A 24,782-nucleotide genomic window follows, 5' to 3' on the forward strand; every position below is an offset into this window, starting at 1 on the left:
ATTAATTCTATCGTGACGAATGTCTTGCTGACATTGATGCTCTTTTCCACTTTGGGTTTACTGGAAAAGAACTCCTTCAGCTTTGTACATTTAGTTATGTCTGACTTTTTTTTTATGTACTGCCAGTGTGTACATTAAGGTATAAATAATAATAATAATTACGAATTTAATATTTCGACCTGATAGGGTATATTGCTAGCATGCGCTCAGCGGGCCGAGGCACGCAGTCAGGCTCGTGGTCGCGTCACAGTCACTCATGACTAAGGATCACGAATTGATTCCGAAACTAGTCGAAGTTTTTCAATCTAATAACACGTAAGTTATTACATTAAAATATTGCTAGCATGAGGTTGCTAGTCCCCATTACTTAGAATCCTTTCTCCCCCCTGTGAGTGATATCATTTCCATAAACATTATATGTTACTGCCTATTTTGCCTATAGGTTCTATTATTTGTAGGAACACTTACTTACTGAGCGTAAACCAGTCCTTAGATATTTGGAACGTTTGTTATTATAAAAAAAGTCATATATAGTTAATTTTTTTATTTTTATTGTTGTTTTTTTTTTGTTGACTAATTATGAGCAAAGTTATGTTTATATAAAAGTAACAAACGCGCCCTGCGCCTTAGAATCTTTGAGGCCAATTATATATCAATGGTAAATTTAATGTATTTATTACATACATTTAGAGGTTATCTAAAATTGTGTTCGAGGAATATAATATATATTCAATCAAATACTGTACTATTTAAGTAGGCAGTAAAAAACTATTTACCTATTTGTGACACTCAGTTTTCGATTATTATTTTTAAACCGTTAATGGTTTTAATTTTTTTTTAAATTGATAAAAAATCTATAAACGACATGATGAATACCCTAATGTTTCTTTTCCTTTACATTAACATTGAAACTAACTTTTATAACGCGTAATATAAGCAATAGAATTGCTTTTAAAATTAAAACTAATACGATAAGGATCACAGCAAGCGCAGCACCAACATCCAGCAGTGAGAGCTGGATGAAGTTCAGGTCCCTTGCTGGAGAGTGGAGTGGGTCCTTATGTCCCCACCGGATTACACGTTCCACCCAGTACACTGCTGTGTCTAAGGGCTTCGATTGTCTGTCATGCCACATTTTGGACACGAGGCGAGCGCTCAAACGCATTCTGGAACAAAGAGAATAAGATTTTTTTATGCAACTTAGAATAGCAAACAACCAGAGGGACCACTTTTACCAGAGGGAGACTTTGTACAAAAGTCGATTGCTTGGATACCTCTGTCCCATTCGTGTTTCAACCGTGAAGCAGTTGTGTTTGCATAGCTGTGTTTCGGTTTGAAGGGTGGGATATGGCGTGAATTTACAGGGTACAGAGGAATAACACCTGAGTCCTCAGGAATGGCAACGCATGGGGGGTATCATGGGCGAAACAGTATACTCTGTTATATCCATGGTACTGCTCATGTCTATAGACGACGGTTACCACTTTCCATCAGGTGGGCCATTGTATACTAATATCTATATTATTATTAATATGTAATAATATATATATATTTTTACAACACAGGGGGCAAACGAGCATGCGGCTCACCTGATGGTAAGTGACTACCGCCGCCCATGATCACCCACAACACCAGCGGCATTGCAGGTGTGCTGCCGGCCTTTTAAAAATGAATATACTCTTTTCTTGAAGGTTATGTTATCGTATCGGTTCGGAAATACTGCTGCTGGAAGTTGATTCCAAAGAATGGTTGTGCGTGGAAGAAGTGCCTTGAAAAACGCACGGTGGAAGACCGCTACTCGTCCAGATGATTGGGATGAAACTTTAGTTTGTGGCGGGTTGTACGGTGGTGAAAATCAGCAGCAGGTATCAATCAGAACAATTCCTCAGAACACTCCCTATGATAAATTCGGTAGAAGATGCACAGAGATGCAACATCTCTGCGCAGTTTCAGTGGGTCAAGTCGGATAGTAAGGCGTTGACTATCGATAATTCGAGCCGCCCGACTTTGAATGCGGTTTAATGGAAGGAGTTGGTACTGTGGCGCTCCTGCCCACAGGTGAGAACAGTATTCTATATGCGGCCTGACTTGGGCTTTATATAATTTCAGGCGGTGTTCTGGCATGAAATATCGTCTCACCCTATTGAGCACTCCTAACTTTTTGGAAGCTATCTTAGCCTTCTCCTCCAGATGACCGCAAAACTGGACGTCGCAAGATATATCAACGCCCAGAATTCCTAGACTCGACTTTTTATCAAGGGAAATGCCCTGAAAGTGAGGAGATACGACAAACGGCGTCTTTTTTGCGGTAAACGCGCAGACTTGTGTCTTTTTGGGGTTAAATTGGACAATATATATATATATATAGAAATTAGTATATAATACGAGTACATATTTGAGTTTTATTTCTCATTTGGCAATTTTATAAATTGCAAATTTTTATAGAAATATAACTAAAATATGAAAGACGTATCGCAATAATGTAATTATTGTGTGATTAGAAAAAAAAAAAAACAAAACTGAATAACTTTCACCAACGAAGTTCTCGCTCTTGAGTAAGATTATTTAGTTTCGGATCGAAATATGAAAATATTTCTTTTAAATTTTGCACTTTCATGTAAGTGTTTAATGACAAACATTGAATATTTTTTAAATCAAATTTCGACCCACTGTTGGATTTTTTAAACTTTATCTCGTCTTGAGATTAAATAAATTAGGTTACTATGCCAATGATTTAAAAATTGTTTGATGTGTACAATAAAATACTTAGGAGAATCATTCAGAATAATTTTTAAGACAAGGTTTAGATAAGTTAGGTCGATATGTACCTATACTTACTTATTGAATTCTCATTAACCTTTGACATGAGTCTTGTTTCATGAATGTCTTGAATTATCATACATAAAAGTTTTAACGTATTCATTGTGATTGTGTATAGGCAGGTAGCATTCCAAATATAGACATCTATTGTTATGAACGAAGCTACCAATGTGGGTAGCATGATAATCATCAAGGAATTATGAAAGGTTGTAATAATAATCAATCTAAGAAGATATTCCTATGCCAGTTTAATTACTAGGTACTGTTTTTTTTATACAACTTAGAATGGCATGCAAGCTGACGACCCACCTGATGGAAAGTGGTAACCGTCGCCTATAGAAATAAAAATTATTATTATTATTATTATAAATCGGAAAGTTTGTGTCAGGTGAAATGTGAGGACATAAGCACCACGGACATAACACTATACTGTTTCGCCCATGATACCCCCCATGCGTTGCTATTATATTATAGGTTCTCAGGGGGAACCACGAGAAGGTCGACCTGGTTGGGTATATTGCTAGCAATGGGATTCTCAGTTTCCATTACTAACAATCCCTTTCCCCCCAATCCTGAGGATTAAGATATTATGTTTCCCTATAAATTCGCTGTTGTATACCCTTAAAACTGAAAGACAGGAGGCACAATGAGATGGGGGTAATTTAAAAATTTTAAGAATTTAGGCAGAGAAGAGTGGGTATTGATACTTAGATCGACCACTATGTGGTTACCATTGGAAAAGATCAATTGACCTAACTTTATTATCACCTATTATCTCATTGCTACCCTACCAGTGACATACCTATGACTACCTTACATATGATCGATAAAAAACCTATTTAGGTAATTATACTATTTGGTAGGCACTTACTCAGCACTCAAAACGCTTTGGACAGCTTCAAAAAGAGTATCATCGTTGATGTCAGCGTACGATATCTTCTTGGCAAAGCCAATAGATGCCGCGGCCGCTGCGTTGGTTGGCTGGTCTCCGTAGAAGGGCACCACCACCATTGGCTTCCCGACGGATACCGCTTCCGTCATTCCGAGGAGACCACCGTGTCCTATGAACGCGAGAACCTTTTTGTGTTCTGAAAAAAATATAATAAATATAAAAATTTAATAGATATAAGTTTAGCACTGTTTTGTTTCAAACAACGCAGAGCTAGTAGTACTACGGGTACTTAACAATAATAGAAAACAACTGATGGGCAAAATTTTTTTTCTCTATACATGTATACACATCCTCAGCCGTTAACTGTACACTGCTGAATTCTGTGTCCCCCCATAAGTGGGGGGAAGAGGGATGCCCATAGTTGTCATGTTTGGCAGGCGGATTGGATTAGTAATGATGTAGTGATGATGATTTGGTAATGTATTAAAAGGGACGCTACCAAGCATCTCTCGACCATTCAGTTCCTTTCGTCGTCTCTTACGACACCCACGGGAAAGGAAGGGGTGGCCCATTCTATGCCGGGATCACACGGCATAAATACATATATGTAATATAGAAATTACCCAGACCAATACAAACATACAATAAAAATATGAATATAAATGTTCGTATTATTACCGAGGCTTAGTGTTGAAAACTGTGATAATTGCGATACAAACGCGGCTAAACTATTATATGTTTATAAGGACGACGAGAACAATAAAATACATATTATGTTTCCAACATCCATTTTTACTAAATTTGAATAGAATCGACTGAATGCATTATATTTTTAATAGTAAAAAAAGTATAAGTGGCCAGTACGTGCAATAATAAAAAGAGTTCATTCTTACATATTAAATTGAATCTGCAACATTTAGGTTTAGGTTTGATTGCGAATAATAGGCAAACTGATGGTATAGTTTAGGACTTATACTATAAGTAAAGGTCATAAATAAATTTTATAGTTAATGCCCTATCTAATAGAATAATTACAAACATATACACATGTGTATATATATATATATATATATATATATATATATATATATATATATATATATATATATATATATATATATATATATATATATATGTATATATATATATATATATATATATATATATATATATACAATTTTTTTACGCAAACAAACATCCTAGATATGAACAGTACCATAGACATATATGTTAAGTTGGGATATTTAATGTATATATACAATGCAATTATTATCAATAATCTATATATTAATCGGTAGTCAAAATGAGGAACAAATATATGTAAATAAAATGCCTTATGTAATGTAAAATAAAATAATAAAAGCATGTAAAAAAAAACACTTATTTTTCAACGAATAATTTGTTAAATAATAATATTATTATGGTATCTTAATGATGTTGAAAATTAAAATTACCATAACGGATTTAAAATAATACCTATGTAGGTACGTAGCATATTATTTCATGATAATTATGGAATACATTACCATAATTATAAAATACGTGATACCACATTTTAATTCCGCGAAATATTTTCCTAGTTGTGACATACAAAATATTCTTATATTAATTTTTATTCGTATATCACAATAAAATCATTATTTTGTTCTAGGAAATAGGTATCCATCTTCGTCTCATACATCTTCGTTTCATTTCGTCACGATTTCAGTTATACACGTAATTCTATTAATTCTTATCTCAGAAGCAAAGAAGTACTTAATTTGTAATTTCAATTACCATACCTAAGGTAATCTTTTTTTATACAACTTAGAATGGCAAATAAGCTGACGGCCCACCTGATGAAAAGCGGTAGCCGTCGCCTATAGACATGAGCAGTACACGGACGTAACAGAGTATACTGTTTCGCCCATGATACTCCCCCTGCGCGAATAATATCGTATTCTCTTATTATCTATGCATACGTATTCTCTATGCATAATCTAATATTTGTTTTGTTATAATTCGGCACGTTTAGTTAGTACGGAAGAAGTCAAATTTCTTCGAGAAAAAGTTTAATACCACTGGTAGGAAAGATACTAAATTCCGTTAGTAATAGTTTTTATGGAATAAAATGTAATGATAACCCTGGTGAGATGCTAGTGGGGTATGATGATAGGTGAGAAAGAAGTTAGATTAGTCCGCCCCTAATGAGATGATTTGAGAAAAAATAAACTCTGAATATGTTTTAATCAAGTAAACTTAATTACTTACAGGTATTTTTGAATAATCACTTCTGAGATAGGTATATATAATTGAAGGGTGGGATATGGCGTGAATTTACTGGGTACAGAGGAATAACACCCGAGTCCTCAGGAATGCATGGGCAACGCATGGGAGGTATCATGGGCGGAAACGGTAAACTCTGTTATGTCCATGGTACTGCTCATGTCTATAGGCGACGGTTACCACTTTCCATCAGGTGGGCCGTCAGCTTGTTTGCCATTCTAAGTTGTATAAAAAAAAATAAAAAAATTCATAATACTATTATTACTCATACACATGAAATAAAATACAAAAATACAAATGAAAAATACTCACTTAACAATTCATACTGCGGTATCCACCTAACTTTTAATATGTTTCCCACAAGAGTGCCTTCCTCGTCGCTGTCCTCATATTTCCATATGACTCTTTGCTTGAACTTAGAGAGGACTCTTATTATAATTTCTTCCTTATATTTTGGTATCGTGGATGTCTTTATGAGGGAACCGAAACTTAACAGAATGACACCATGTTCCGACTCGTTCAGGAATTTTTCAATGTACTGGAAACGAAATAATAAGAATGTTTTAGAAATTAGAATATGCATAGAACAGACACTCAGGTTATGGAACGAGTTCTCTGTTGGTTTTTTCAATAGACTACAGCATGGGGTTCTTCAAAAAAGATAAAGAGGTTTCATGAGCGTCGACAACGCGCGCGTAATGCCCCTGGTATTGCATTCGTTCACAGGCTACAGTATTTTCTTACCATTAATACCTCATCAGGGCTGTATACTCGTTTACCACTTCAGTGGTATAAATCAAAATTGTGACTCACTCTGGTGAGTGTAAATTATTTTGAACCGACTTCAAAAAAGGAGGTTTTCAATTCTTATTTCGAAGCTTCTTTGTACTCGTTGTAAAAATGCAGCGAATGCGAGTATAACTGTGTCGATTGAAAATTTAATCGGTGCAGTATCTGACACCATATGCATAAGGCTGGTCTTATTTGGATCACAGTAAAGTATACACATATGTAGATATTAAATAGAATAATATTTATATTATTATATGTATCACATCTCCCATATTTAGAACTAACAAAATTTTTCATCGTGCCTCCCACCAAATTGTTTATAATTACTCCTCTCCATCCAAAGGTTGCCTGGAAGAGATCGCTCTTAGCGAAAAGGTCGCTCATTGTTTTCTCATTGTGATTATTTCTTGTAATTATTTATATTTATAATAAGTTTACTATTGTAATCTTTTGGAGGAAACAATAAAGAGTATCTATCTATCTATCTATGTAAATTACAGTAAACATTTTTTTATTATGTGGATGCTCAGTTTGACAGGTGCTTACTTAATTTATTATACATTGTATATTGTACTATTGTATTATTTGTGATACATAATAGTCTAAGGCATTACTCATCTATTATATAAGATATGGGGATTTATTATACTCGTAAAGTTCAATATTGTATTCTCAGATGGGATATTCAGTGGTATTTTTCTATTGCAACACAATTGACATACAATTTCTGAGCGTATTTTAATTAGAACATATAGCTTATTCGTTATTGCCATTTTAAAGTTTACTTGTGGATAAAAAGTGTGATTGTAGACGAATTTAGAATACGGAATTGTGAATCCACATTAAAAACATAAAATATAAAAAAACATACCAAGTTTCGCAAAGTAATTCTTTCGCTACAAATAGTTGTGAGATCATAAGTCTATAACGACTTGGCAACATATTTAACTAATTTTAACTTTAAACAATGTTCATCCAATTCGGACACAAGCTTTGTTGAGCATATAATTTTTTTTTGTTAATGGGTTTTGAAAATCTGTAGGTGTTCATAGATTTCTGACACTGTCTGTACAACTGACGACTAAAAATAGAGAATTTCTCATTAAAATATATGAAGATAAATGATAACGTCCAGTGTCTATGTTTCGATTTTAATTGGCACCCACGACGGCTTTGTGCGATTCTAAATTAGTAATAAAGAATCATATGGTGTAACATTTAAAATGCACACAAATATCTCGACTGTCGAAGAAGGTAGATTAATGTTTCTCTGAATGTAATTAAATTTTTGACGCTAACAGTCCACTGTTGAACATAAGTCTTCCCTATAAGGGAAGTATTGCCAGTAGTCGCCATGTTTAGTAGGCGGATTGGCAAACACAGTTAGGCTTTTAGAGATGTTTTTAGACGGACGCTGCTGCTCATCCCTTTATCTTTATACATATCTTTTAAGCTCTTTTAGTTACCTCTTACAACACCCTCAGGAAAGAAAAGGATGGCCTATTCTATTCCGAGACAACGCGGCTAGTATGTAATTGTATATAATAAAATAAACATAGAGAAATTTTTTACCAAAAGCGAGTACTTGGGTGTCCACTTCTACACCAGTATAGTCGGGTTTCTGCTGCCGTTTTGCAGCTATATTTGTATGACTGTGTTCTAGTTTGAAGTGTGGGATATATATGTGAAAATGTAGGATACAGAAAGGATAACACTTCTGGGAAAAAATAATATATGAGTATAGAACGGATATCACGATTCTTTGATATTCGTGGTACTGTTCAAGTCTACAGGCGTCATCATTTTTCTTATAGGTTATATTTAATCAAATAGAAGGCTAGTTCAAAATTGGTTATAGTTATTTATTTATTTCTTACACTTTTTATACAGTGTATTTTATACAGTCTCCCATCCGAAAAATGGATATTGGTAACCCACACGAATGCTAAAGTTAAATGAGTTAAGGGGCCGCCTGAAAATCAGCTCTATAAAGTTACATCTCGCTGGAGGTGAGCATAGGTATATAGCAACAGCTGAGGCGACTCCTATTACTAGCAAATGAATTGTTTTTTTTTTTCTTTTATTGTTCTTTATTTTAACTTGTTATTATTATTGTTTGTAATAAAGACTCTATTTATCTATCTAATTGTTTTAGTAATATATATATGCAAACATAAACACATATAACTAAACTAAACATAAAAATTAGGTACCTATCTTGATGTTTATGGTATTATAAAAGTTTTGAGATAGGATAACAAGATAAAATTTAATAGAACAGTTGAATTAAATACTTTCATCCAGAGTAATCATTGAGTACATATTTATTTAATGATAAGGCGGCTTTAATTAAAAGATTTTATTAAATCACAGATTTTATATCAACGTAGGTAAACAAGAATAGTAATGATAAAAGTAATCATAAGAGACGATGCTTGAAACTGCATTTTAAGCTAATATCAATAAGAGGACGTTCTCAACTAGTCTGCATTTTTTGTATGTATATTATGCGATATCTTGTCACATATGAACTGATTGCGATTATTATTTTATACTCTATAGGGTTTACTCCTCTACTGGTTCTTCATTCGTTGGTTCATTAGTAAATGATTTTGTGACAATTGAAGTTGCTGTTTTTATTTGCGGAGTATCATTCTGTATGTTGCTAATCAGAAACTTGTAGACATACGAGTTCGCGTTTTAAATTCAAATATTTTCAATCTATGCATCGACAAAATAGTCGTCGATAGATTATATAGAGAGAGCAGCGAGTATTAAAAGCGTGACAAAACTAAGTACAGATTTGTACGTGACTATTTTTTTTTTATTAAAATAAAACACGCTTTTTTCAGTGTTGTAAGTTGGTTTAAATATTTCCCAGACCAGGTGGATATTTTATATTTTGAATTTAGAATTTTTTTTTTTATATTATGTACATGTTGCTTATAAATTAATATACATGTATTTATTAAATTTGCGGTTATTTTTATTATTTAAACACGTAGACATACTTTATATCTTTAATTAAATAAATATTTGAAAGAATTTTGTATCGTTTTTATTTTTTAATTTAATATTATAACATAAATTTCTCTTGCATAGATATTAAATGCATCTAATAATGGTAATTTTGATGATTTTGATGGCCGATTTACGTACACATGAATAAAAAAGTTGACCTGTTTTTGGCGAAGCATTCGTATGTACATATATATTGTATGTGATCTCATCGTATATTTGTGTAAATAAAATTTATTTCAAAGTAAGAAATGCATAATTTATATTCATTTTGACACGATTTTTTTTGAGGGCAAAGTCAATTTGTATTTGGAATTTTGAATTTTTTTAATGGATGATAATGGAATGGTTACCCCGTCTGCGCTATTGGTATACACTGGCGGGGCACCAGTGATGGACGATAAATGAAGATGAAGCAAGTGGTGAGCCCATCGTAACAAATTCACTAATGAATCAATCACGATGGTTTCCAGGGGAAACCGCGTGGAGGTCGACCTAATAGGGTATATTGCTATTAATAGGGTTGCTAATCCCCATTATTAACAATCCCTTTTCCCCCTATATGCAATGTATTAAACCTATATAGTGTAAATGGCAGACTTAACACCATATGGCGTTATCTACCAGTCGACTGTAGATAAAAATACTAGAAATTATAATTGATGGTAAAACGTTGAAACGTGTTGAACAATACTAAATTAAAATAGTAATTTAAAAATTATATACATATAATATTCATATTACCTACATTTTATGTACATTTGGCGGACTTAACACCGGATGGTGTTTTCTACCAGTCAACCATTGGGCAAATCTATATTATAATAATAAATAATGTCGAATTGAAAATACCAACATCAGACCAAACAAAAAACAAGCGTCTATAATATATTACGATTCTAGGGATTCTAAATAAAAAGAAGATCTAACCTCAAAGGGTAAATCATTCCAGTGCTTGATAACCTGAATGTCGAAAAAATTAGAGAAAGTGGTTAGAAATATGGAGCAGATTTCTAGAAAATCTAAGAGAATGGTAACTGACGTTTCCGTGAAATTTTAATTACTCTTATGTTTCTCAGTACACTGCGTTCCATACTGAGTTCCTAATACCCTATGCAATTGACCAATAATTAACCTATATAACTGGCGTGTTACGAGCGCAATTGGTTGGCGTAATTGTTAGCAGTGACATACTGACCTTCGGATTCAAGAATATTATCTCGGAATAGAGAAGGGAGTTTTGCTCCTTAAAATGGACACATATATAGTCTCAGAGATAGCTTTGCATATACTTGAAAGCTCTATATACCTTTTTTTTAACGTCTGAAAAATGCTTTGTGTAGACCCATACACCTTGTGGGAGGTGAATGGGTACTGTGAAAATCCCCCCATAAGGTGGGAGTGTACCCACCAAAAACCAGACGATATACCCTCGAGGTGCCATATGTTGGATACATGGGTTCGCTTTCGCACTCACCACATCTCCGACGGCAAAAGCTCTATATACCTGTAATCTAGGAACGTAATGTATCACCACTTTTTCAATCCCAATAAGTTGTAAGAGAGATTAAGGCACAGAGTATATAATCTATGCTTATAATAAATCTGTAGAGAGGTCAATTCTGTACATGAAATATATTTCCAAAATAACTATCAGGGGGTGATTAGTGATCGATACTGATGCCAAAAGTGCAATCACTAAAATTTTTGTCTGTCTGTCTGTCTGTATGCTCGTTATAGAAACAAAAATTACTCGACGAATTTTAACGAAACGAACGTTATAGTATACTTTTCATCACGATAGGAGCAAAACAGTATTTGACGGGTCAGGTGGCTGGTAGATAATAACACACAGATTGCAACTAAGTGTATGAGTAGAAGTATAATCTCAGCCGAGTAATAGTTACTAATTAAAATTATCTCTCAGGAAAACAGATATTAAAATTTGCTAGCACTTTGATGAGTTGCACATCTAGGAAGCACGAATGTAAAATTTGCTCAAGTACCTCAATTACACTAATAATACTTATTGAGATGAGATAATCTATTATAATGTATTGTAGTATATTAGATGTACCTACATAGGTATCGAAATTCCCTGTTTAGTACTTGCATCTACCTATGTGTCTATGGTTTTGTTTTTTTTATATATTAATCAATTTGTCTAATAACTATATTAACCAATAACTATACGTTTGTAGTTACAATATTATTTACACGCAAATTTCAATGATGTAATTTCTCGTATTTAATTATTTTTTTATGTTATTATAGTTAGGTTTAGCCTGTTTGAAATAATCTCTAGTACAAATAGAAAATAGTGTTAAACAAGATTAATGCAAAAAAATTAATAAATCGAATGAAGGATTGCTAGTATTTGCTAGGGATAATTTGAGCGGTCATCAAATAATTTTATAATATTTAAAAAAAAATCCAATTACTTACGGGTGGTATGTATTTTTTTGTTTCATCTACGTGCATGCCCCCTACTTCCACTAAGCCAGGCAGCAAAGGTTTCACGCCGTTCAAACTGTGGAACGTGTTCATCATCATCAATGTAGTATTTTTTGCTAGATCATTTAAGTCGACGATTTTTCTACCGAAATACTTCTCAATTATCTCTTGCTCTTTTATTTGAATTGCGTATCGGTACCAGAATTTGAAATAGTAATTCATAACTGTAGATTCCAATCGCTCTATGAATGTGTTTGGGTTTTTAAATGCGGATGTTAATACTGGCATATACGAGAAATTCTCGGTGAGACCGATGCGTTCTGCTGACCAGGGCATCAAATAACTCGATAACAAAGCGATAACCGGCGCTTTTATTTCATAAACATGCAACAGTCCGAGCATGCAGTCTGTATTGAAATTCTCCACCAGCACTACATCGTATTCATTCCTCAATGCTTTCTTCAGAGTTGGCCAATTCATCAGTTTAGTGCATGTGTCCAACGCCATATCGGCGAGCACACTTAGACACTCTATTTGTTGAACAATATCGTCTAGGCCTATTAATCTTAGAAATACATTTCTTTCACTATACTCAGCTAGATCTATTGTCTCCACTCCCTCCTCGGCGATGCCTTTGAGACTAATTTCTGTGATTTTTTCTGGTGGTACATTAACAGGGAATATTGACGCGACGGTAACATTGTGGCCTCTCTCGATTAACGTCTTTAATAGTGGTTCGAAGACCATGTGATGACTTTTGCCGGTGTGCGGAAAAAGAGCCAGTATACGAGAACAATTCACATTGTTGAACGTTAAAATTGTTAAATAAGATATAAAGAGAATACGCATCATGCGATGCTGTTCTAACGAATGTCACCAATAAACTGTAATGCGGTGTAAAACTAAATGCCGTCTGTGTTTTATAATGTTGACGTTAAGGTTATCGCTCGGGTTTTCAAGCATAATATATGTTTATTACTGATATTATATATATACAGAACAATACTGAAAAGGGCCATGTTTATTTAATAATTTTTATGTATTTAATAATATAATATTTATAAATAAAAAAAAAAAAAAACTTCTAGATTTTGAGAGATTTGCCTTTATCATTTAAGTGAAATAATATCTAATTTTTAATTTGACCTCTTGTATTACTTTTGGTCTGATAACCGTAATGTAAGTTTAATATAGTATTTCTCTGATTTATTTCTATCACTGAATATTCGGCCTATTTTTTTTTTCTAAACAAAGATTTTTAATGGGTGATAATGGAATGGCAACCGTGCCCGCGCTATCGGTATACACTGGCGGGGTACCAGTGAGTGGTGATAGGTGACGATAAAAGCAGGTCCGTTAGCCCATCGTGACGAACTCCATTAGAATTAACCACGATAGTTTCCAGGGGAATTGCGTGGAGGTCGCCCTGATTACTAACAATTCCTTTCCCTCCAACATAAAGATTAATAACTATTAAAATTATTATTACAATTATTTTTTTCTGTTTTTAAGAGTTAAGGTGCTAAATTTGATTTACATACAATGGTAACTATAGATTCGAGCTACCGGGTTCAAAAATCAAGGATAGTTAATAACTAGCGACGTTGTGTTTCAAGACAAGTGAAGTCGTGGCGAATAGTTTGTATTATGTAAGAATCGTAACCTAATTTATCATACATTATCTGTTGATGTTTTACGTTTTAAGGCTCCACCTCATTATTAGTTGAATAAAGGCGAACGCCAATACTGCCAACGTACCGCTGGAGAGTGGAAAGTGATAATTCGATAGAAGCAGTTTAAAAGTATAATATTCTTGTTGCTCTCAAGGAGTATAATGGGATAGTAACCCGATTTATGTTTACGGTATAAGTTGACACGGCACCAGCGAGTGGTGATATGTGGGCATGAAAGCAGGTCATTTGGCCTATTGAGACGAATTCATCAGTAGTCACGATGGTTTTCGAGAGAACCGACAGGAGAAGGATGACCTGAGAGGGTATATTACAATATAAGCTATGGAGCTGCTAACATTTCCGTTACTAAAAATCGAAAGGGGCTAGAAGTAGTATAATGAGCATTGTCGAATAAACGCTTCACGTTAGTGTGATGTACAATAACGGTTTTTTTTTTTGATGGGTGAAAATGGTACGGTAACTCCGCCTGCACTGACGGGATACGCTGGCGGAGCACCAGTGAGGGGTGATAGATTAGAATGAAAACAGGCCAGTTAGGCCATCATGATGAATTCAACAGGAATTAACCGTGATAGTTTCCAGGGGGAACCGCGAGTAAGTCGACCTGGTTGGGTATATTGCTAGCAATAGGATTCTTAGTCTCCATTACTAACAATCCCTTTCCCCCTACAATAACCGGTTGCATTCTCAAACCTACTTGTCTGTTTTGTCTTTCTTATATTTTGTATATTATAAAATGGTAACTGGCCAAAGGTGATTGAGCTTAAGAAATAAACTACCGGAAAGCTGTCTCTGTCTCTCTGTAGCTTGCAGCTTCGCCCATGTCATACAGTATATAAAATATCCTCTATTCCAAATTACTCTTTCCGGCAAACATATCCTCACAAACATTTTGAGTTTTATTAGTACTATTAGCTGCTGGCCGCGACTCTGTTCGCGTGGTATGTGTTATTCCTGTTTAGTATGTGTCGATGGATGTACCTACCTATTTATTATGTCCGGGAATACTGGACCAAAATTAACAAATGACGTGTCGTCCTCACTCTTTGCCTTCAAAATTATTTAAGTAGGTTGTGTACTAAGCTGTATAGGTTACTATGGTTTTTTAACTATCCCACGGGAACTCTTTAATTTACCATGATTAAAAATATCTAAAATGTTGAACTGGAAAATAAGGTACCACCACGCAAAATTTTATTAAAATCAGTCCAACAGTTTCGGAGATTAGCCCGTACAAACAGACAAACTGATACAGAGAAACCAAAAAATTTTAATAAAATCTGGATGTGTTCTGTTTCACTTCTAACATCCTCCTGACTCGGTTCTTAGCGTTTTTTTTCTCTATGTACAGACATTCGACCTTTACAGTTTTATTATATGTATAAATAGCAGTGGCAACATTGTTTGCGTTTACACAAACTATTCGCTGTATCTTGCTCGCAGTTGTTCGTGTAATGCGTTGCAATGTGTTGCCACCTTTAGATGGCTTTAGATATATATAACTATAATATAACACGTAATTAGATTAAAATAGATATAGTTAGTGATGTGATGAGAGATAATACAAATTACAGTATCTAATCTTCACGAGGACGAGATAATGTCTGGTGACATACTTAGACGAAGATTATTTCTGAACATTTGTTCTTGTATACAAATAAAATTGCAGTGTTTACATAATTTACGAATTGATAAGGATTTTGCTCTACGTTCTTTTATTTATTTCAAAATCCTATTAATTGTAATGCTATTGTAAATGTAAAAGTTTGTGAGAATGTTGGCCACATTCGATATTAGTTACTCACGCAAAAAATGTTGAACGGATTTAAATGTAATAAAAAAAAAATTGGTATGTTGTAACGTAATAGATACTCTATATACTGGTCTCATATCACGCGGACAAAGCCGCGAGACATAGCTAGTATAATAGTAAAGTAAATAAATGTATAATGAATGCGCATACGAATAGTTTCAACATCAAGTACTGAATCCATCAACATGAATTTAATATTGGTCGCATGGGTCAGGAAATTTCAAATAACTCAGCGAGCTATGGAGAGGGCTATGCTACAGAATTCCACTGCGTCGTAGAACGCGCGAGAATTTTCGCAGAAAATACATAATACAGTTTTTCTTTTTAATTTAAAGTCGTTTAGTTATTTTTTAATTTAATTTTTAAATGTTTTTTTTTTACTTTCATAATTTTTTTATTTTACATAATAATATTTTTCTGTTTGTTCCTTATTATTTACTATATTTACATGTTATATCCTATCCTTTTATAATGGACTAATAATCTAATATATAAAATACTCGTGTCGCGGTGTTTGTGACCAAACTCCTCCGAAACGGCTTTACCGATTTTTATGAAATTTTGTGTGCATATCGGGTAGGTCTGAGAATCGGCCAACATCTATTTTACGTACCCCTCATTGATAAGGATAACCTTCCTCTAAATATTTTTTTTTTAGTTTTTTGACAATTTTTTTTATTTTTATTTTATTATAATTTAGTATTTAAAAATACATACAAATCCAAATTTTCAAGCTTTGACAATCAACCCCTGTTTTTTAATCGCGATTTTTATATGCCGTAACAGGGTTGCAAGATGGCAATCGAATATAATAATTGTAGTAGGATAAATTTTCATGTATAGTTCTCGAAATAATGTATATGGTAAAACAACGTTTGCCGAGTCAGCTAGTTTACATATAATAATGTTTTAATAAAAAAAAAAATAACATTACATTAATTTCGTGTTTTTGTTCATACCGAAATCGACACAGTAAATGGAGCTTAACATTTCGTTTGCCATAAATCCTACCATAAAAGTCCAAATAAATGATACTTTAGCATTTTTAATATTTTTAAACGGTATGTATTATGTAATTTTAAAATCAAATTTGTGTTTCGTTTGGACCCGAAATTTCGGAAAACATTTCATGGTAGGCCCTCTGTTCGCCCATCGCGACGAATTAACCAGAGTTTTGAATTTGATTATTGTTTCATTCTAATTTTGAGATTTTATGGCATACTAGTGAAACTAATATGTAACTAATATTATAAAGAGAAAAGATAATATTATATATGGATAAAGTAGTAAAAGAATTTATTAAAAATTCTTTCACCTATAGAAAGCTACATTATCAGAGACTAACATAAAATATACATATTATTATTTATTATTTCAGCCGTTAATTGTTCACTGCTGAACATAAACGTTACCCATAAGGAGAGTTTTGCCAATAGTTGCCACGCTTGGCAGGCGGGTTGGCAACCGCAGTTAGGCTTTTAGAGATGTTTCAAGAGGGAGAAGCTGCTGCCAATCCCTCGCCGTCCCTTAGTCGCCTCTTACGACACCCATGGGAAAGGGAGGGGTGGCCCTTTCTATGCCGGGGCACAAACGGTGTTACATATACATATTACTACTATATTTTATGCAATTTAGAATGGCAAACAAGCTGACGGGCCACCTGATGGAAAGTGGTAACCATCGCGTATAAACATGAGCAGTACCATGGACATAACAGAGTATAATGTTTCGCGCATGAAGAATGGGACAGAGGTGCTCAAGCAAACAACTTTTTACAAAGTCACCCTCTAGTTTCATATTAATAATATATAACATATCCATAAAACTAATATATTTCACAAAATCACAAAAAAAAATAACATATACGTATTAATGTAACATGGTATGATTTATTAAAAAAATGATAGAGGTTTTCAACACATCTATCATTTAATTTTATCATCATTATTAGGTAATGATGTTATCAAAAACATCACGTGTGTGACGTCGTGGGTAGAGTCTATGTAGATATATTATCGGTATTTTTAACCGCCGATAGGAGTGGCGGGTAGTGATTTATATGTTTGTATGTACTCACATATAAACATGTATAACATAGTATGTATGTATGTTGTTATATCACTGGAATTTATATTTATACCTACACATTGTCGTGTCGTAAAAATTAAACGAGAGGATCCATTTACAAATAAGTGATGCATTGTATTATCAGACCCGGCAGACATTGTGTTACTCCTTACCGCCATCTATTGGATCCTTTTTTCTTATCGGGATAAAAGTTTTTCTATCTTTCAAATTGAATCAAACAATACGCATTTATAAAATTTCATTAAAATTGATTGAGTGGTTTTGAAGATTAGCGTGAACAATTATCGTTTTCATATGTTACTAGTTGTTTGCCGCAGCTTTGCCTTCGTGAATTAATACGTGATGTATCGTATGTGTATATACATACGTTAAATAGGATAGGTATACAGGATATAATCTATTCGTGTACCAAATTTCATTCTAATCCGTTCATCTATTTAAGCGTGATTAAGTAGCAAACATCTTTAAACATTTTAAATTTTGTTTAATGTGTGAGGATGGAATTGTGAAGATGGCGATGGAATGAATCCCACATGAGCTATCGGTCTACACTGGCAAAACGACAGGTCAGTTAGCCCATCGTGATGAATACACCCGGTTTTCAGCATGATGGTTTCCAGTGGGGACCACATGGAGGCCAACCTAGTAGGGTAGCAATGGGGCCCTTAGTTTCCATTATTAATAATTCCTTTCCACATTTAACTGCAGCAATAATCAAAGATTGTGCCCCACAAGAAACACCAACTTTAATTGTGATAAAACTAGTTATTTTGGTCAAAAACTTAAATTACTGAAACTTTTTTGATAAAATTTCTATTGAACCAATCAATAAGTATGTCCTTTTAGATAAAAAAAAAAATTCCAAATGGGTTTACAACTGACGGGGTTATGAGGGAATAAACAAAAAAAATACAATCGAATTGAGAACTTCCTTCTTTTTGAAGTCGATTGAAAATTATCTAATTTGTTTATAGTAATTTTTATGCATTTATTGTATGCATATGTTCATAGTTTTAATATATGTATAGAGAAGTACTCACATTCGGTATAACTTTTTCGGATCTGTTCAAGTGCATACCACCCACTTCTACCACACCAGGCAGTAACTGCCTAACACCATTCAGCGTGTGAAATCCGTGTACCAGTATCATCGTTATGTTCCTTGCGAGACTGTCTAAGTCTACAATTTTCCTATTGAAATGCTTCTCAATAATTGCTTGTTCCTTCACTTGAATAGCGTAACGGTACCACAATCTATAATATAACTGAAGAAGCGTATTTTCTATTCTCTCCAATAAAGACATTGGGCTCCTTTTTGGGTAGCTCAGTACAGGGGTGTATGAAGGATTGTAGCTCAAACCAAAGCGCTCTGGCAGCCAAGGCATTAGACCGGTCGACGATAATGCGATTACTGGAGCATTTACTCCGTGGACATGCAACAGACCCAGCATACAGTCACTGTTAAAATTCTCTGTCAGAACCACGTCGTATTTCTGCTTCAGTGTATTTTCCAGAGGCGCCCACTTCACAAGACCAGAGCATATCTCCTGTGCCATCGTATCTAACGGATAGAACTCTGAAAACTTTTGAATAATTTTGTCTAATCCTGTTGATTTTAAAAATCCATCGTTGTTCTCATACCATTCCAGGAGATCAATTGTTTCTATTCCCAATTCGGAGATGCCCACGAGGCTAACATCCGTGTAGTTGGCCGGTGGATTCTTCAGAGGGAAGAATGAAACAACAGTGACTTGATGGCCCCTTTCAGCCAAGACCCTGAGTAGTGGCTCGAAAACCATTTGATGACTTCTTCCGGTGTGCGGGAAGAGGCCGAGAACCCGAGCTGTGTCCACATTGTGGAGTATCGTCAACGCAGCAATCGAAAGAAAAAATGCGCGCATCGCGCGTAGTGACTGACGCCAAGTCGAATTATATACTGGAGCACCGCTTAGAAGCGTGCCATGCTACCATGTCTCTAATATTTTATGTGCCTACTTAAAATATACGTACGTGCAACATATGAAAAGGGGCAAGGTTCATTTATAAAAAACTGCGATTGTTTCAGTCTTATATAACTTTTGTTTGAAACTGATATAGAATTTGACAAGTCACGTTACGCTTAATCGTAACAATCGTGTATTGATATCGAATTCGGAAATTGTCTTTATATTTATATTTATTCCTAATATCGTTTGTTTTTTAGTTGTGTCTATTTATTTTACAATACTTACAATCAGTTGTATGTAAATCAAAGTTATACAGCAGCCCATTAATTATCTATTGCTGGGTACATGCCTCTTTAAAAAAAGAGGATATTAGCTTATAATTTTTATTCACAGTGTCTGTTTTAGCTATTTTTGCCCTATCTGGGCAATAAACGTTTTCTACCCTTTAACTGATAACGTTTTTTTTATACAACTTAGAATGGCAAACAAGCTGACGGCCCACCTGATGGAAAGTAGTAACCGTCGCTTATAGACATGAGCAGTACCATGGACATAACAGAGTATACTGTTTCGCCCATGATACCCCCCATGCGTTGCCATTCCTGAGGATTCGGGTGTTATTCCTCTGTACCCAGTAAATTCACCCTTATTTTGTTCTTTTGGGCATTTACCCAGCTGGTGCTCCTTTAGATCGGACCCTGAACATGCTGGCCAGTAACTTGATATAAGCTTTTATTTCGAGTTTTCCTTCTGTTATATATTTTGTACAGATTGTGTTTTGTTTTGTTGATCTCTTACAACATTTAAGGTATGAAACCAGTGGTAAAATATTGTATATTATTATATTCTTCTATTGAATCTTCAAATTCAACAAAAATTTACAAGACCTTTTAATCTTTCTATTTTTATGTACAATTAAATACAGGACAATATTTTCATATTACAATATTCATATTATGACGGTTACCACTTTCTATGAGATGGGCCGTCAGCTCGTTTGACATTCTAAGTTACATAAAAAAAAATATGGGGTACCAAAAAGGGGCAAAGAATTTTTTTCAGGTTTGGCAAACATTCACATAATGCCCTTAGTACATATTGCAGGTGTTCATAGGTTACGGTAAACGCTTACCATTAGGTATAAAAAATTCTTTACGATGATATAACGAAGAAAATGATTGAAATGAAGATTCTTATGTGTATACACAAGAATATATCTTAGCAAAGAATTGAATACAGGATTTTTCGAAAAATAGTAAAGTAAAAATCATTTTCATGTAATACAACTAAATAAACAAGAACATCTTATTGACACATCTTATTAACGCTTCCTTAACTCGTGCAGTACTGATATTAAATAACATTATAAGCATCATTGATGTTTTAGTGGTAGCCTGCCAAAGATATTAGACGCGGCTCAGAAATATCTGTAGTCGGGTGAAATAATGTTAATATAATTTTGTATATATATCTAGGGTTATAATATTGATTGGTTTTTACTGTATAATGTTATAATTGTTTTAATGAATAAATAAATAAAAATAACATCATCTTGAATTATTATAATTTTATCATAAAAATTATAATAAAAGATCGACCTCCGCGTGGTCTTACCTGAATACTATCATAATGAATTCTTGGTGAGTTCATTACGATGGGTCAACTGATTTTACTTCAGGTGAGGATCTGTTATCGTTTACTGATCTTCCGCAGCGCAGTCGGAACATCATTCCATTTTTAAGCTATTATTAAAATTTTTATCTTGAGAAATAAATGTATAATATCTCAAATTTTAGAAACATTGTAAATACGTAAGAATAATAATGCTTCGAACCTAATGGAAATATAAAAGTAATAAGTATACCTAAAGCATGCAATGTGATTACACATTGTATGCTTTATTGGCTCTGTATTGCCATAAAAAAATCCGTCAGCTTGTTTATCATACTAAGTTGAATAAAAAAAAATGGCTGTTTTGTTTTTAAATGATCAATTTCGAAAAAAGAAGACAATAGTTGACGTGCCAAGTGCAAAAAAAAATTAGTTTCTCTGTGACAAAGATATGATCGAATTCAGATTCATGTTAATCTATGGGTAATTTTCTTTATACCTAAAAACTTTTTTAAAGTAAAACGTTGACAAAGTATATAACAAAATTAAATCCTAAATATTTTTTAGCTGAGCAGACATTGGCGTCGATTCTGAGATGCCATTATTTATAGTTTCAATTTGAAATGTCAGCAAAATATTTATTATAAAAATCAATTTAAACTAATTTTATAATACATTTAAGTCAAAATTAATATTAATTTAGTTTACAAACCAGTAATTTCCCGAAATTAGCGGCAATAGTTACGCATCTGTGCAACTATTGTCGATTTGGGATATTTTTAAAAGATTTTTAATAAAGATTATCAGTTTGCTTAAATATTTTATGGTTATATGCTATTACGTCACCAATTTTAGATCAATTTTGAGCTTTCTTTTTGAAATCGGTAGCAGAATCTCAAATTGTCAACTTTGCTCTTCTCGTATTCTTTACTTTACAATTGAATCATACTAGTGGTTGGAGACTTGCTGTTGATGACTTGAAAATGCAATAGCGAAGCGATAGGCTCGTATCGTGTCACATTGGTTTTAAATAAAAAATTATAATCAAAGAAAGTCATATGAACAGGTTGAGAAAATACACCAAAATGGCAAAATAGATTACATTATCTCTGACAATAGTATACTAGACTGAAAGTAGATAAATGGTAGTCATTAGACATTATTCATTTATTAAAAAAAAGTACAATTTACATACAAAATGTGTCATTTTGTATGTAAATTGTAATCACCATTGGCAATATATGTAAATGAGGTATAATATAGGTCGCGTTAAGTCCCGATCGTAAATTTAAAATATCTGTAAACAACGTGAAAGTTTAAAGTTATCTACTCCATGGGTATTATAATTATGAATATAAATATTTTTTTAACTATATAAGAATAATATAATCCTTAATAATATAATATTATAAACATATGAAAGTGAATTTATTTGTTACCTCTTGGCGCTTTATTGACTTGATCAATTAGTATTAAATTTGGTACTACATGGGATGGAGAAGGACATAGACTGATTTTTATCCCGGCTACGTGTACAAAATCGCTGGTAACAGCTAGTATAAGAGTTTCAAGTCTGCACTACTGGGGAGAGAAGGGCATTTATAACGGGGACTAGCGGCCCCATTGCTAACAATATCTCGGGAAACTGTCACGGTTTTGATGAATTCGTCACAATGAGTAAATTAATTTGCTTTCATCGTAACTAATCGTCCCTATCCTATAATCATAGGATAGTAAATTTATTTCAATGGAACAAAGTTTACATTACCATTAATGTTAATAAATAACGTAACGAGTATGCAGTATTTGGTATTTGTGATGTGAGGTTTATTACTCACATGCGCGGGTAATTTAATTAGAAACCTAGGCGTTGTTAGTGAAATATATATATTGATTTATGTAAACCTACATATTACATATGCATAATAAGTATTTATGTACTCACATGCGGTATAGGTTTCGGCGTCTCGTCCAAGTGCATCCCACCAACTTCCACTAACCCTGGTAACAAGGGACGAGCACCATTTAGACTGTAAAATAGGTTCACCATCATCAACGTCGTATTCTTCGCTAGGTCCTTTAAATCCACAATTTTCCTACCAAAGTGCTTCTCAATAATCTCTTGTTCCTTCACTTGTATGGTGTATCTAAACCACAATTTGTAATAGTAAGTCAAGAATGTGTTTTGTAATCTTTCCAAGAACGAGAACGGATTTGTTATAGTGGATGTTAATATAGGCATATACGATGGATTTTCTGTAACACCGACACGTTCCGATGACCACGGCAACAAACCAGTTGAAGACAGCGCAACAATCGGCGCTTTAATTCCGTAGACGTGCATCAGACCGAGCATGCAGTCGCTGTTGAAATTCTCAACCAACACCACATCATATTCTTTCCTCAAAACGTCATTCAGTGGCGGCCAGCTCACTAGTTTCGAGCAAACATTCAACGCCATCTCGTTCAATGGAACGAATTCGGTCAACCGTTGTATAATCGTGCCCAATCCTGTTATCTTCATAAACCCTTTGTGGCCCTCGAAGAAGGTTAAATCGATCGTTTCAACTCCTACTGCAGCGATCCCTTCGAAGCTAATATCGGTGTAGTTTTCCAGTGGATTTTTCAATGGAAAGAAAGACGCGACGGTCATATGGTGACCTCGTTCCGCTAATCTTCTTAGTAGAGGTTCGAATACCATTTGATGACTTTTGCCAGTGTGCGGGAAAAGGCCGAGTATACGAGCGGCTTCCGCATTATGGAACACTAAAAGCGCGGTAAAGGTTAGAAAAAGTGCGCGCATCGCACTGACTGATTCCAAGCTGAATGAATAAGGCGTCGATGTGGAGAGCGCGAATTAGCCCCACCGGGTCTTCGCACTCCAGTCCCGTAGTTATATTTAACGCGCCGCGTACCTACACAATACTTTATATTTACACTCAAAGACCGAATGTCGATCATAATAAGTAGATTATTTTATAACAGGACATAGTGACATTGTTATAGGACATACCTAGTTATGTGTACAGTTTTATGTTTTCTGATTGATACCCAATTTAGGTTGGTATGATTATTTTGAATGTTTTTATAATATTTAATAATAACATTATGGTAAATTAAATAACGCAAGAAACAGTTATATATGATGGGATAAAATGCACAAATTTTGCAGTTTTTAAATAATATATATTACCTTATAGCTTTACTATACGGGCATGTTTTTTTAGAGAGCGTCTTGGACCGGTGGTATACAAGTGTTACTCAGATCTCAACACCCGAAAGGCCGTGAATTCAAATCCAAATCACAACAAAAACCGTGTATTAAATATACGACCAACTGTTCGGTAATAGAGTTCATTAATAATCACTGAAAATACACCATAAAATAA

At 34.0% G+C, this 24,782-nt stretch overlaps 1 protein-coding gene across 2 annotated transcripts; it reads right to left on the minus strand.

Annotated features, from left to right (window-relative positions):
* Nucleotides 1-529: 529 nt before the first annotated feature.
* Nucleotides 530-24,235, minus strand: LOC113513733 (UDP-glucosyltransferase 2-like). 2 transcript variants are annotated; one of them, XM_052900131.1, is made up of 4 exons: nt 23,339-24,235; nt 6,290-6,515; nt 3,692-3,908; nt 530-1,166 (listed from the first exon to the last, which is right to left on the minus strand). In XM_052900131.1, exons 1-4 carry the CDS (start codon nt 24,194-24,196, stop codon nt 878-880), a joined length of 1,590 nt encoding a protein of 529 aa, XP_052756091.1. In that variant the 5' UTR covers nt 24,197-24,235; the 3' UTR covers nt 530-877. The 2 variants fall into 2 exon arrangements, with proteins under 2 accessions (XP_052756091.1, XP_052756090.1); XM_052900130.1 differs by lacking the exon at nt 23,339-24,235 and adding an exon at nt 12,233-13,155.
* Nucleotides 24,236-24,782: the final 547 nt, after the last annotated feature.

Source organism: Galleria mellonella, unplaced genomic scaffold (assembly GCF_026898425.1).
Source record: "Galleria mellonella isolate WM207_F2 unplaced genomic scaffold, CSIRO_AGI_GalMel_v1 utg64, whole genome shotgun sequence".
Classification (NCBI taxonomy): domain Eukaryota; kingdom Metazoa; phylum Arthropoda; class Insecta; order Lepidoptera; family Pyralidae; genus Galleria; species Galleria mellonella.

Excerpts from the sequence above, each read along its gene's own strand:
- LOC113513733 (XM_052900130.1), bottom strand. The coding sequence starts at position 13,093 with ATGATGCGTATTCTCTTTATATCTTATTTAACAATTTTAACGTTCAAC. Across the intron at positions 6,516-12,232 it reads CAAAAAAATACATACCACCC|TACATTGAAAAATTCCTGAA; the intron begins GTAAGTAATTGG and ends TTTCGTTTCCAG. Across the intron at positions 1,167-3,691 it reads CAAAGCGTTTTGAGTGCTGA|AATGCGTTTGAGCGCTCGCC; the intron begins GTAAGTGCCTAC and ends TCTTTGTTCCAG.